The 13792-nt window shown below is 47.2% G+C and overlaps 1 protein-coding gene across 2 annotated transcripts in view; it reads right to left on the bottom strand.

The window, feature by feature from the left end:
• SLCO3A1 (solute carrier organic anion transporter family member 3A1) overlaps positions 1-13792 on the bottom strand; it is a 282154-nt gene that overhangs the window by 15699 nt on the left and 252663 nt on the right. For both annotated transcript variants that reach the window (XM_069465764.1, XM_069465763.1), the window contains exons 8-9: positions 8731-8906; positions 4165-4229 (exon numbers count right to left, since the gene is read on the bottom strand). In XM_069465764.1, the coding sequence (XP_069321865.1) occupies positions 4165-4229; positions 8731-8906 (241 nt within the window). The remainder of the gene's footprint in view (positions 1-4164; positions 4230-8730; positions 8907-13792) is intronic.

Here is a 13792-nt window from a genome sequence, read left to right as displayed (position 1 = left end):
AAGCCTTTAAAAGAGTTATCACCCAGCCAAAGAAACTGTCACGAGAGTAAACAGACAACCTACAGAATGGGAAAAAATTTTTGTATGTTACACATCCGATAAAGGACTGATAACTAGAATCTATTTGGAACTCAGGAAAATCAGCAAGAAAAAGGCAAACAACCCTATCAAAAACTGGGCAAAGGACATGAACAGAAATTTTTCAAAAGAAGACAAATGGCCAACAAACATGAAAAAATGCTCAACATCATCAGGGAAATGCAAATCAAAACCACAATGAGATATCACTTAACTCCAGTGAGAATAGCCTTTATCAAAAAGTTCCATAACAACACATGTTGGCGTGGATGTGGAGAGACAGGAACACTCATACACTGCTGGTGGGACTGCAAACTAGTGCAGCCCCTGCGGAAAGCAATATGGAGATACCTTAAACAGATACAAGTAGACCTACCATTTGATCCAGCAATCCCATTATTGGGCATCTACCCAAAAGAACAAAAGACATTTTATAACAAAGATATCTGCACTCGAATGTTTAGAGCAGCACAATTCACAATTGCAAAGATGTGGAAACAACCCAAGTGCCCATCAATACATGAGTGGATTAATAAAATGTGGTATATGTATACCATGGAGTATTACTCAGCTATAACAAACAGTGGTGATATAGCACCTCTTGTATTTTCCTGGAAAGAGTTGGAACCCATTCTACTAAGTGAAGTATCCCAAGAATGGAAAAAATAAGCACCACAGGTACTCACCATCAAATTGGTTTCACTGATCATCACCTAAGAGCACATTTAGGAATAACACTGATCAGTTGTTGGGCAGATGTTGGGGGGCAGGGAGGGGAGGGGATGGGTGTATACCTATATAATGAGTGCGATGCACACTGTCTAGGGGATGGACACGTTTGAAGCTCTGACTTGGGGGTGGGGGGGCAAGGGCAATATACATAAGCTAAACTTCTGTACCCCCACAACATGCTGAAATAAGAATAAAAAAAAAAGAGTTGTCACCATGGGTGCCTCTCTCAGTGACTCCAGTCCTTATACTTGGAGAATAAGCCTTGAAGGTTCCTCCTCATTAATCTCTCCACCCTCCTCTCCTCATGCTGGTAGCACCATCTCAGCACAAGCCCCCATGTTCTCAGTCTCCACAGCCAGGGCAGATGGGGCCCTTTCTAAAACACACAATGGATCTTGTCATTCCCTGGTAGGAGCCTATCCATCTGCCTTAGAGATACAGATCAAACTCATCAACAGGGCAGAAGCCCTTCCTGACCAAGCTCCAGATCCATCACCCTCATCTTCCTCTGCTGCACCCCTTAAGTCCCTCTGTCTAAAATACTCTTCTTCCTGCTTATCTGTATAACTCTTACTCCTTCTGCAGGGCTCAGTATAGATAGACATTATACCCTTTGCAAACCCACTGCTCCCATCCCAAGGCAAGGTTAGGGGGTCAAGCCACGTGTTCCTATTGCACCTGTGCTGACTCCATCCTGGATCTTGTCATGCTAACCTGTGATTGCCCCCATTACCTGTATGAGGCCAGCAAAAATGTTGACAATGTCATGGAATCTGATGCCTCCACTGTCCTTTCATTAACCATAATGGTGGTTAATCTTACTGGATGCTGCAAGCAATGGAACCAGGCCAAATGCCAAGACTTCTTTGATGAGCTGCTTTGAATTAAAAAATGAAACTGTATCACATCCTTCCAGAGCAGAGTTTTCCAATCTCTGATTTGTGACCCATGATGGGTAATAAAATTGATATGGTGGGTCATGACCAATTTTTTAAAAAGCAAGGAATGGAACAGACTACAATAGAAAATATCAGAATGTGTTATACATATCAAGGATATTTTTTCATGAAGTTTTGGTGTCAGCTATATCTATGCATATGCAAAACTTATCTCATTCTCTGGATTACAGTTGTAGAAGTTGAAAAACACTCTCTAGATAGTGGCTGGTAGATTATTCCTGGGCAGACACACAAACAGTGCAGTTACTTTGGAGTAGCATAGGATGATCTTAATGGTACCACATTGTACATGCCTCACAGTTTGCAGTTTTGCCTTCAACTATCCTATAATTTTCATTAACTTTTCAAAAATATCTTGGCTACAATTTTTTTGCCAGCCATGTTGAGTTCTTAGCATCTGCTTAAAGGTGCAGAGACCTCCACAGCAACTGCAAAGATTAGGGGGTGGGTGGGCTCTGACCTTCCCTAGTCTTCCCAAGAGGACTCTTAAGGGCAAGGCAAAGGTCACTTACCTGGAGATAGTCCATGGAGCTTAGAATCCAATATGTACTCAATAAATGATAGTTTGTTGAATGAATGTTTATACAGAATGGTTTCACCATTTTCAGAAATAAGGGTCCCCAACCTGCTAGTTGATATTACATGTGCATCTATCTATCCACACACCCAACCACAGGAGTGAGAGTGGGGGCATGAGGATGCATGCATATTTTACCCTCCCAATGATGGGGAAAAATCAGCATAATTATAACTCTGTACAGTGGTAGTTCTACAAGCTACCACAGTTTCCCAGAAAGGCTCAAGTGTTGTAGCTTGAATTAGTGCTGAACTTGTTTTAACTGGGGCGCCTTTACACCTAGAGCATTTCTACTTTCCATGACACAGAAATAAGATAATACCATTTAAGTTTCCACATGTGTACCAAGAAACATGGATTGATAGTGGCTGTGAGGATGCTGAGACCTTGTCTTAGGCACAGCAGGAATGATCACAGTGATCAACTGGAAATTATTTGTTACAGACACAGAAGGGAGCCAAGGAGGGACATATGCTATGTATTTGCCATTCCCCAGGGAGGACTTTAACTTATTAATGGATCTAAGGGTTAAAATTTTCTTCTTTCATATATCATTTATACAGAAATTAATCTATTAAAGTAATAGACATATGTATTTAAAATTTAGAAAATATTTATAACCTCATTATTCAAAGATAATAACTGATACCATTTGATGTCTCTTCATAATATTTTTCCATGATTACATATACTTTTAAATTACGTGAGTATCTATTATATTATAGATCTCTTTTTCCCCCTTCACATTTCATATGCCCTTTCTAAGTCTATAAATATTTTTCTTTCCAGAATATTAAAGGGGAACATAAATCCTACTGGGATTACGTAGACCATCATCATTGATTTAACTAATTCCCTATTGCTGGACATTTGGGTTTTTGCCAACTTTCCATTTTTACAAATATTTTTATGAACATTTCTATAGCTAAGTCTTTGTGCTCACCCATGATTCTATATACTTGGAATGGGGAATTTCATTTTTACTCTGGAAATACAGGCCTTGGTTATTTCCCTTTCTACATTCAGATGCCATCACAGTCCATTACAGAAGACTACTGCCCTGTTATTCAAGAAAAGAAGTTATCTTGGCCTTGACAAGAGAATGTTCAGGCACAAGCAACAATGGTCTAGCAGGAGAAGGGCGAGCCCAGCTGGGAGCTGGGCCACCTGCTCGGCTGTTTCCAGCTTCACCCCAGCCAGCGCACAGGAAGGACCCTGGGTGAACCACGGACTACCGGCATCTTCTGTTTGCCCATCTTAAAAACAAGGGGGTTAGGCTTTATTCCTTCTATCCACACCAAACCTTGGAACGTGGGCCCTACAGCACGAAGGTCACATCTGCCCCATCCTGGAAACCCGGGGTAAATAAACTCAGTTTGGAAAAATTTAGAAGATGCAAGGTTTCCATTTGTGAGGCATTGTGAGAACGCCTCTCTCTCCCAGCTGGCGGCCCCCCTAAATGAAGCACTTCGCAAGCTGCTCATGGCTTGCTTAATGAGGGTGCCAAACTACACCACCAGGGTTTTTTTTCCCCTTTGGTGCCATCCCTTTTCCTCCTTATGCCGATGAGAATTCAGGGTGGCATGAAGATAAGTGTTGGTATAAATGAGAACTTCTCGATATCCAGCGAGAGCCTGATTTAATGTCTAAAACTCTAAGCAAAATTTTCAGACTTAGAAGTTTTTCTTGTTTACTAATAATTAAACTCCAAAGGAAAAAAAAGGCCAACCCAGGAAATGGGATAATTCCACTGATATTTACTCACCTGGTAATAGGCATCCAATTCATTATTGAGCGAATAAAAAAAATAATACGTACCCAACAAACGGAGGAGGAGAAAAAGAACTCCCAGGGCGTAGGACTTGAGTTCAGGGCTGACTGTCCTACGTGCAAAGAGATAAAGAGGAAAAAAACGGATTCTTATCACTCCACTTTAATTAACAGACCCCAGAGTCATTCACTGCCGTCCATCAGAGCTCTTCTTTGGAAAATTACGAATAGTGTTTTGTTTTTTTTGGTTTCCCTGCCTAAAAACTGAAAAATAACTGCAACTGCAGTGCCTAGATAAGTTTAGGAACTGAATGGTGTTTTCTGATAACTAGAGCTAACCTTGCCAATTGAAAGACAGAATGCAAATTTGGTCATAAAGTCTACATTTAAAGACATTTTGCATTTGCTGGGATGATGAGGAAGCACCTTAAGTTTGTGGGGCATCTTAAGTATCGAGGAAAACATCAACTGAGAAAATCATTCCCTTTATGCTTCACAAACGGGCTGAACCCATGAACACCTTTGCCGTTTTTGGGTCATTCTGTGAAATCTGCCACACTAGTGTGGTCTGACAAACCCAGCCGGACCATTGGGGAAATAATCCATTCATCTGTATCACATTTCAGGACCTTTTACGTTGGAAAGGCATATGGTCCTGGTTCTTTGTTTTGAACTGATTCGATACACGGGCTTTGGTTTACCCAGAAAGTCCCTTAGAGTGCTCTTCTCACACACTGTCTAGAACATTTGCAGAGAGGGTTTTGGAAACAATGATGGACTCCAGATAGATGATTCCACGTAGTGGGCAACACCTCTCCTCTGTAATGCCTCTTTCTTGTAATTACATTTATTCAATGCTGGCCTTCTCTCCTCAAGGCCAAGGACTATTTGTGTCTTGTTCATCATCGTGACCTTAACCCTAGCACCGTGTCTGGCACCCAGCATGTGCTGAGTGAATGTGTTAGTGGGTGGATAGGTGGGCAGATGTCTCCCACTTACAAGCAGGAGCAGCCCTACCTCTGGCTTGATGGCGAAGGAACGTAAAGGGAGAGAGATTTTACTGACTGCATGTACACGTGCTTCAGGTCATCCTGAGAACCACTGTCAGAGAACCTTCCTCTCTCTGTCCCTGTTAGGAGTCCCTAGCAGAGAAGGGCAAGTAAGCACACTACTAGCATACTACTGTACCCCCTGGAAGGCTTGGCAAGGCTTAGAACCAGGCCATTGTGGCTGAAAGACCAGGAAGACTCATGGGATGCAGAGAGGGCCCAGTCATCAATTCTACAGAAAATACACATTAGGAAAAAGTTACCAACAGGATATCTAAGTCTAACGGGATATCCAGTGCACAGGATATTTAACCTATCCTGGACTTGGTGGCTAGAATAATGTTCTTAAATGACCTCAGAGGTCATTCATCCAACGGCATCTACTCAGTGAGCTACCACTTGGTTTGAGCCTTAGGTGGACATGTCTTTGGTACAACAGACCAAAAGAAACCATCAATCCAAAAGGAGGTGGACGTATGCTATAGATTGAATGTGTCCCCCCCAAATTCACACATTGAAACCAAACCCCTACGGTGTTGGTGGGGCTTTTTGGAGGTGATGAGATCATGAGGCCTTTGCCTTTGTGAAGAGGATCAGTGTCCTTATAGAAGATACCCCAGGGGGCTCCCTGGCCTCTGCTACCATGTGAGGACACAGGTAGAAAGCACCATCTATGAACCAGGAAGCCCTCGTCAGACAATGAATCTGCTATTACCTTGATCTTGGACTCCTCAGCTTCCAGAACAGTGAGAAATAGATGTAATTTGTACCACTCAATCTAGGTATTTTGTTATAGCAGCCTGAATGGGCTACGACACACAGTTTTTACCATTTTTGCCCCCCATTTCTAAGATTTTTAGGAAAAGCTAAAAATGTGTTATTCTTAGAGAAATACATATTTTTTCTCAATTAAAAAGAGTACAGTACAGATAGTGATCCCAGGGCAGGAGGTCACAACTTTCACTGAGTGATTAAGCGGGACCCCAGTACGGTGTCCACGATGAGACCGGTGTCTCTGGACAGAGGCCCAGTCAGTGCTCTTTAGAATGTGCGTGTTACGAGACCCAAGCTCTTCAAAGTTACAACCAGCTCCAGTTTTTGCACATTCATTTGAAGGTACCAACTTGATACCGACTTGAAAGATACATAAATAAAGGCAAATTCTCCTTATCAAGAAAACACGCTGGTATAATGAGCTAGAATATTTATCATTTGAAATTTGATTTCCTTTAGGCTATCATGTCACTAGGAACAAAGTGAGCAAGGTGCCAAGATCTCCCTTCATATCCTGTTGGGAAGCTTCTTCCTACAAGAAGAATCATCCTTCTCAGCTCTAGTTATGGAGAAATGGAGCACCCTGTCTGAATGATATTGAAAGTTCCGGGCCATGCCAGGGATAGAGTCGGCTCTGTAATGCACTAGCTGTGTGACTCTGAGAACACTGTTTGATCACTCTCTGAGCCCAGCACACAGCCCACCAGGTGCTCAGTGAGTGTGACAGCTTTTATCCTGGCTTCCAGGTGTCCTGGGCTCAGTTGCTGGCAAGTGCGGTCCTGTCTAGGGTGAGAGTGGGTCCGCTGTTCTGGGACGGGGCAAGGGCTGGTGCACATTTGGACTGTGGCCCAGACTGTTTGTGCCCCTGTGCCTGCCTGGGACATCTGTGACGGCAAATTGGACCAGCAAGGTGACGGATAAAGCCCTGCCTTGGCCCTCTCAGCATGCATGATGCGCGAGCGTGTGCCTCCTGCACAGCATGGCGTTTAAGCCTAGGTCGTTTAGGCCGTCTGTTGCTGACCTGTTTAAAGGGAATCAAGTATTTCCTGAAAAGCTCCAGAAGCTGTTTATCAAGCTGAGATCTGGAAGTGATTAAGATTCCAACAGACTTTGCCCATTTGGTCGGCAGTGACCACTAGTGGGTGTCTCGAGGCTGGGTTTTTCTGGGGGAGCCATGGGGTGAGAAAAAAGGGGACTAGCCACTGCTAATAGTTGTGAGGTTCATTTCTCATGCTCCCCGGTGCCTTCTCTGTGTGGATATCACAATACAACTTCATGAGAGTTTCTAATAATGAAAAATAAACTACTCATGAGGCAGCCACCCCAAACCCATACGTGAGATCCGATGGGTTTTGTCCAAATGCATATTATACATAATCATCTTCTCTAAATGGTTTTAAATTCAATAGTTCTTTTCATAAACACTTTCACACACTTAAGAATTTTCATTATTCCACCGAGTTGTAAGACCATAATTTAACTCACTATTCCAATTCAGTTTTCTCTATTATAGTTAACGTTGTAATAAAAGTCGGTCTGCATTGAGCTTTTTTATTTTCTTGCAGAGAAGTATTTTCTTAAGATAAATGGCAAGGGGTAGCATTATTGCATAAAAGGGTCTGAATATTTTTATGGCTCTTAACCCATATTGCTTTTTTGAAAGGAGTGATAGGTTTTTAAATGCCATCAGCAATGTGTGATTTTACCAGTTTTGCCATAGTCTGGTAAGCATTGGGTGTGAAATTTAAAAAAAATTTTCAAACTTAAGTATGAAATGGCAATTTGATATTGTACCCTTAATGCTCCTGTGTATTCACAAAGCCTTGCTAATGACCTTTTAGGTAACATGTGTACTTTGTATAAATCCTCCTCTGTGGGAATTCATAACAGAGCCCAGGAAATGCAGGCAGGGCGAGAGGAAGGGAGAGGCTGAAGTAGCTGGTGACATACACTGGCACAGGGCACTTCCAAGCATTTCACGCCTACTGTTATTTCTAGCCCTTGATATCGAATTGGCGTGATGTCTCCTGGTAAGCTTTGCTTTGTGTGGCGTGCTTCCCTCTGATCCAGAGGGGTGCTGGGGTATGGATCAATTCGCTTTTAGGTTCCCTACACAAACCTAGATAACTGTGTAAATGACAAACGTTACTCAGAATATTACTAACGGTTCACTTTTGAGGCACCTCACCTGCCCCGCCCCCCCCCCAGGACAGGTACCTGGAGATAAGTAATAATGGAATTGTGGGTGCACCTCTCCAATGACCTGTCTGTACAAAAGCAGTCACTGTTCGCCTGCCATGAGCCACTCCGCACAACCCCAGACCTTGCTACTGTGTCTGCAACACATGTGGTCTCAGCAGGTCCCACACGCCACTGAGGGAGGCAGGTGGGTCTAGTAATATCCCTTCACAGTCACGTGGCTCCGCAGTGGCAGGGCAGGGGCTGGGCACTGGGACAGGGCTGGTCTAATGCCATCTTCACTTTACTCTGACAACACTGCTCCCTGGAAAGATCAATGCAGGATCCTTCTTAAAATCACCTGCAGGCGCTATTCCTGGGAGGACACAAAGTGCCGTCTTCTCCTGCCCGGCTGCTCCCCTCGGTGCAAGGTCCCTCGCCAACGTCAATGTGCCCCTTCAGCCTAGAGAAGCTGTGCCCCCTGCCGTGTAGCCCTGCCCCACCTGGCTTGGGAGACCCGTGCAGCGTCTGCAGGTCTGATCCCGTGTGCCACGTGGAGAGGAGGACGGGTGAGGACGACTCCCAGGCCCCGGGGGCCGTGCTGATGGCTTACCTGATGAGGATGATGACGGAGGGTGTCTGGGCCATGGCACCGATCATGCTGCAGATGCACATCACGCAGAGGAAGGTGAGGAAGGCCTCCTGGCACCCGGGACTGGGGCACTTTCCGGGAACCACAGTCGCATTCTCAGGGGGAACGGTGGTGAGGCACGCGCAGCCCGTGAGATTCTGAAAGGGAAGCGTTCGACCCTTTTATCTGGGGGTTTCTCCAGTTCCCGAGTGCAAAGCCATCCATCAGCCGGAGCTGTCATGGCCCAATTATGCATTCCGTGGCACTCCATTCATTAGGCCTGAATAAATGAGTTAGCTCTTTAAGAAGGCTGCAAAACACATGCAAATAAAGGAATATTTACGGGGAGGAGAGCTGATTTCTCTGTCTCCTGTGTGTTTCATTTCCATTCTCAAGGATCCCTCCACGAGCCGTACACAGGCGAGTGTGTCTCCCCCAATACAATTAGAGAGGAAATTGCGCTTCCACAATATGATAAAACATTGCCAAATTAACACCGTAATTACTTGCCAATTTGTCCTCTCTTTTATGCAGTTATAATTACACTGAAGTGTATTAAAAGAAGTAAATCAGGTAGCCGCCTATTGTTGCTGGTTCAGTGCCCGACGTGGCACTTGGAACAAAGGATGTGCCCCGTCACGCGTGCAGTCACCGCGCCTGCGGGGCCGCCAGACGCGGGGCTGATGGAAAGTTCTCCAGAGGCTGAGGAAGCGAACACGGCTAAGAGACGCCAGGGAGCTCAGAGCAGCTCGCGGGGAGCAGAGCTGCAGCCCAGCCAGACACGTTTATTAATATATGATCAGAGAGAAGGAGGAAGAGCGACTGTATTCCATTTGATCTTCCCCGCGGATTCTGGCCCCGCCACGCCGTTCCCAGGCACAGTCCCCGTTCACAATCGCTGGTGGAATTTCTGATGGCTCAGGGAGGGACAGGGGCAGTGCCCAGCGCCAAGCCAATTAAGGTTCCATAATAATAGTGCACGGAGGCCTTAATGAATACAGAGTGAAAACAATCATAAATGATTCACGGCCTTTCTTTTCTGGACTGCTCGGCACGCACAGCACACAGCCAGGTTGGTCCTCCCAGGGTCAGACAAATCCCCTCTGCCCGCCCCTCCTCCTCGTCCTCACCCCCCACCCCACTTCTTTTCTTTCCCCACAGAACACAGATGGGGTTTTCTTATCTCATTAGGCTACATGGGATGATTTCAGGGGTGTCTAAAGGCCTTTGTGGGTCCCCACCCCCAACAGGGTCAGCTGCTTGGTATAGTTGTGTCCTCCCCACCCCCCACGGGGGCTTCTATCCCTGGGGCAGGAATGGGGAGACATTATGTGCTGGGGCTGTATCCTTTCTCCTGAGTGGTCTGCCCAGACCAGTAGCCTTTGTAACAGTGAAAGTGGCCCAATTACAGTGGAGGGTGGGGGACGTGGCACTTACGTAATTCTCAGAAGATGCTGAGGTCCTGCCCCTCTGCCCCTTCCCACATACCTCTGCCAAACCCAGTGTGGATATTATCTCCCTTCTGAAGCCCCCCCGTCAGCAGCTCCCTGTCCCCTTCCGTGCCCCCCACTCCCCCCTGAGCCCTGCGTGGCCGTCCTCTAGGGTCACTCCACCCTCCACTGCAAAGACCTTTCCCCACCTCCTGGGATGAACATCTTTTCCTAGCACAGAGATGCAGTGGATGAAACTAAGCAGACAGCTTTAGAATGCCTATGTGAACAAATCTGCCTCTGCTTTTATCAAAAAGCAGAACTTCTCCCCAACTTTAGCTGAAACTGCCACTGCTCCCGTCCCCAGGAGAGGAAACCGGCCGCCCCTCTATCCCAGCGGCACAGCCGGCTTTCCCAGCTGTTTGCATTCACTGCTTGCACGGCCTCCTCTCCCAGGCTCTCAGCTCACCCCGACTGGACTCGCTTCCGTCCCCACATGCATGAACCAGACGCTGCGGAGCTCTCCAGCGACCTCCACATCCCAGACCACCCCCATCTCCCCAATCTCTCCCTCCCCAGGGCTCCCAGGGGCCGTGCCCCTTGTGGCCACCCCCTTCCTTAGCTCCCAGGGCTCTGCTCTCCTGGTTTCCCTTTTCCCTCCTGGTTGCTCAGTGGCCCTGTTTGTTGCTGGCACTCTCTCCCCTTGCCCACCTGGGCTGGACTCCCCTAGCTCTTTTTCGTTCACGTTCTCATCTCTAATACCTGCTCGAGACTCCTAAATTTAACCTCTAGCTCAGATCCCTCCCAGATCTACCGAACATGCCCCTTCCCAAGACTCAACGCTTGAGTTGCGGGGGGTGCGTAGACCGAATGGCCTGTGCCCGATCCTGCGCTGCCAGCTTGGCACTGCTCTCCCTCCTGCGGCTGGGAACCGTTCCCGGAGTTCTCTTTCCTGCACGAATGGGAGCTGGACAGGAGGGGAACGTGGGTGAGGCTTACAAGGTAGGAGTTGTAGGAGACCAGAATATGCCCCCCCAAAATATGACTGCAGGAGACCAGACTAAGCCCCCCCCAGAATATGCCTTTTTAGCATAAAGAATATTTTGAGCTGATTATTTTGAGAAACTGCAGTCACAGGAGGACCTCTGACAACAGAGAACTTACCTTTTTGTAAGGAAAATTAAATTTACATCTACAAAGGAAATCTCCATTTGGAAGGGGGTCTCCTCTCTCTACAGGAGGAGAGGGCTGTAATCCCTAGACTCTGACCACTCTAGAAGGCACTGACTTACATCTGCACACCAAGCATTGCTCTTGCATGAGGTGCTTTTTCTGCATAACCCCCATGACTGGCCTTCCCCACACCCTTCTTTCTTGGTTCCAGTGGACCGTGGTATTTAAGCCTGAATTCCAAGACACCTCCATCGGGAGTCCCTCATTTCTCTGGCTCTCCGCCGTGCACACATGAGGTGTACATGTTCAGAGATCTCTGCTCTTGTTAATCTGCCTTATGTTACAGGGGTCTGTCCCAACTGAGAACTATGAAGGATAGCGAGAACGTTGCTTTCCTCTTCTACAAAGAGCAGCAGAGACCCTTACTCTCAGAAGGTCATGCAGCCAGGCATGGGTGGGACATCCACGGAGGTGCCCAGCAGGCACCTGTCTGTCCCAGCACTCCCACTTGGCACCTGACTTCTTTTCTGCCCTCTCTGCTGACCAACAGAGGCCCCACGCCCTCCTTCCGTGACCTGGCTGCAGCCTGCCGACGTAGTTCCCCACATCCCAGGGCACCCGTCAGGTCTCCAGGGGCAGTCACAGTGGCACAGCTCTGTGGGACATCCCTCCAAGCTCCAACTTGCCCACCTGTGCAGACACTTTGGGGTGGAGCGAGGAACTGCTTCTCTGCTTCTTCCTGACTAGACCCTGACAGCCACACACCCCCGGCCCCTAACTCCTTTCGCTCCACATCTCTGACCTTAGCAATAACACCCTACTGACTCACTGGAAACCAGAAGGTAATTCCGTACCCCCCTGCATCCCTACAGCGAATCCATCTTCCTCTGGACCGTAAGGTTAATGAAGACAGAGACCACCACGACTTTGTTCCCTGATTTACCCCAGCCATACAGGGTAGAGCTTGGCTTATAGCTGGGATTCTACACATATTTTCTGAATGAATGAATACCCAAGTCCTGGTCATTTTGCTATATCCTAAATCTCTCTCAAACCCTGCCCTAGTTCCAACTGCTCCCACCACCCTTCTCGCTCTTTACTGCAGTGGTCTGTGAGGGAGAAGAGGTTTGGAAGTGGGGCCCTTAGAGCCACATGGACTCTAAGAGTAGTCAGGTATAAATGCGGCGGCTCAGGGGTGGCTGTGGCCTTGTTTGGCCAAGTACTCTAGGAACGGAGCTGTGACTCACTCAGTCTCTCAGGAACACCCAGGAATGTGACGTGGACACTGAACTTCCAGGGCCAGAACCCTCTGGATGAGCCAACATCTGTGATCAGTGAGCTTTCTTTGGTTTAACGTCATCTGCAACCGGTACCCACCTCTAGTCTTATTTTTGCCCCATACCTAGGCTACGATTCAATTACATTATACTTACCATAAAGGCCCTCCCTGCCCTAAGAAGTGGAAAACTCCTCCTGAACTGAATCCTGAGATCATGGCACTACTAGAGTGGGATAAAATGAGACATCTTTATCTCAGACTACAGCTGACACAGAGACTCTGCAGCCCTGTCTGGGTGAGCTGAGTGTGTTCACGAAGCCTACGTTCTTGTGAATGCGTTGAGCACACAGTAGGGTTAAGCTGCTGTGGGGTCTGTAGCCAAGGGTAGCAGTGTTATGGTCTGAGTGTTTGCATTCCCCACCCCACCTCTAGGCCAAATTCATGTGTTGAACCGACTCACTAAGGTGATGGCATTAGGGGGTGATTAGGTCATGGGGGTGGAGCCGTTAGGAATGGGATTAGTGCCCTTATAAAAGAGGCCCCAGAGAGCTCCCTTGTCCCTTCCACCATGTGAGGACACAGCCAGAAGGTACCATCTATGAATCAGGAAACAGGCCCTCACCAGACACTGGATCTGCCAGTTCCTTAGTCTTGGATTTCCCAGCCTCCAGAACTGTGAGAAATAAATTTCTGTTAATTAGCCCCTGGTTTATGGAGTTTTGTTATAGCAGCCCGAATGGACTAAGACAGGCAGCCCCAGGTTGAATGGACAGGACTGAGGCCTCTGTAGGGCTCCTAATGCCAGAAGAAGAGAAGCTAGAGACTGGCACAGGACCAGGGAAGACATCTGCTTGCTGATGTCCGAGAAGAAAAGCTGGAAATGGATGGGTCCCTCCCCAAGGTTCTATGCAAATCTCTACTTATTTATTCTGATTTAATTTATTCAAAAAGAGCTGTGGAAGAGGCTGGGGAGGAGGTAAGCCAGGGGATCTGACAAGGACTTGGATGGGTTTCCTTTTCCACAGGGAGAGTCCATCTGACAGAATTGGCAGGGATGGGTGGGTGGTCCTATGGCATGGGGGCAGGATGAGACAGGAATCCAGGGGAAAATGCCGAGGCTGTGGTCAGACGGCAAGAAACGGAAAGCTCCTAGACAAGGGGC

Source organism: Eulemur rufifrons, chromosome 3 (genome assembly GCF_041146395.1).
Source record: "Eulemur rufifrons isolate Redbay chromosome 3, OSU_ERuf_1, whole genome shotgun sequence".
Classification (NCBI taxonomy): domain Eukaryota; kingdom Metazoa; phylum Chordata; class Mammalia; order Primates; family Lemuridae; genus Eulemur; species Eulemur rufifrons.
This window is presented reverse-complemented; position numbering and strand designations above follow the sequence as displayed.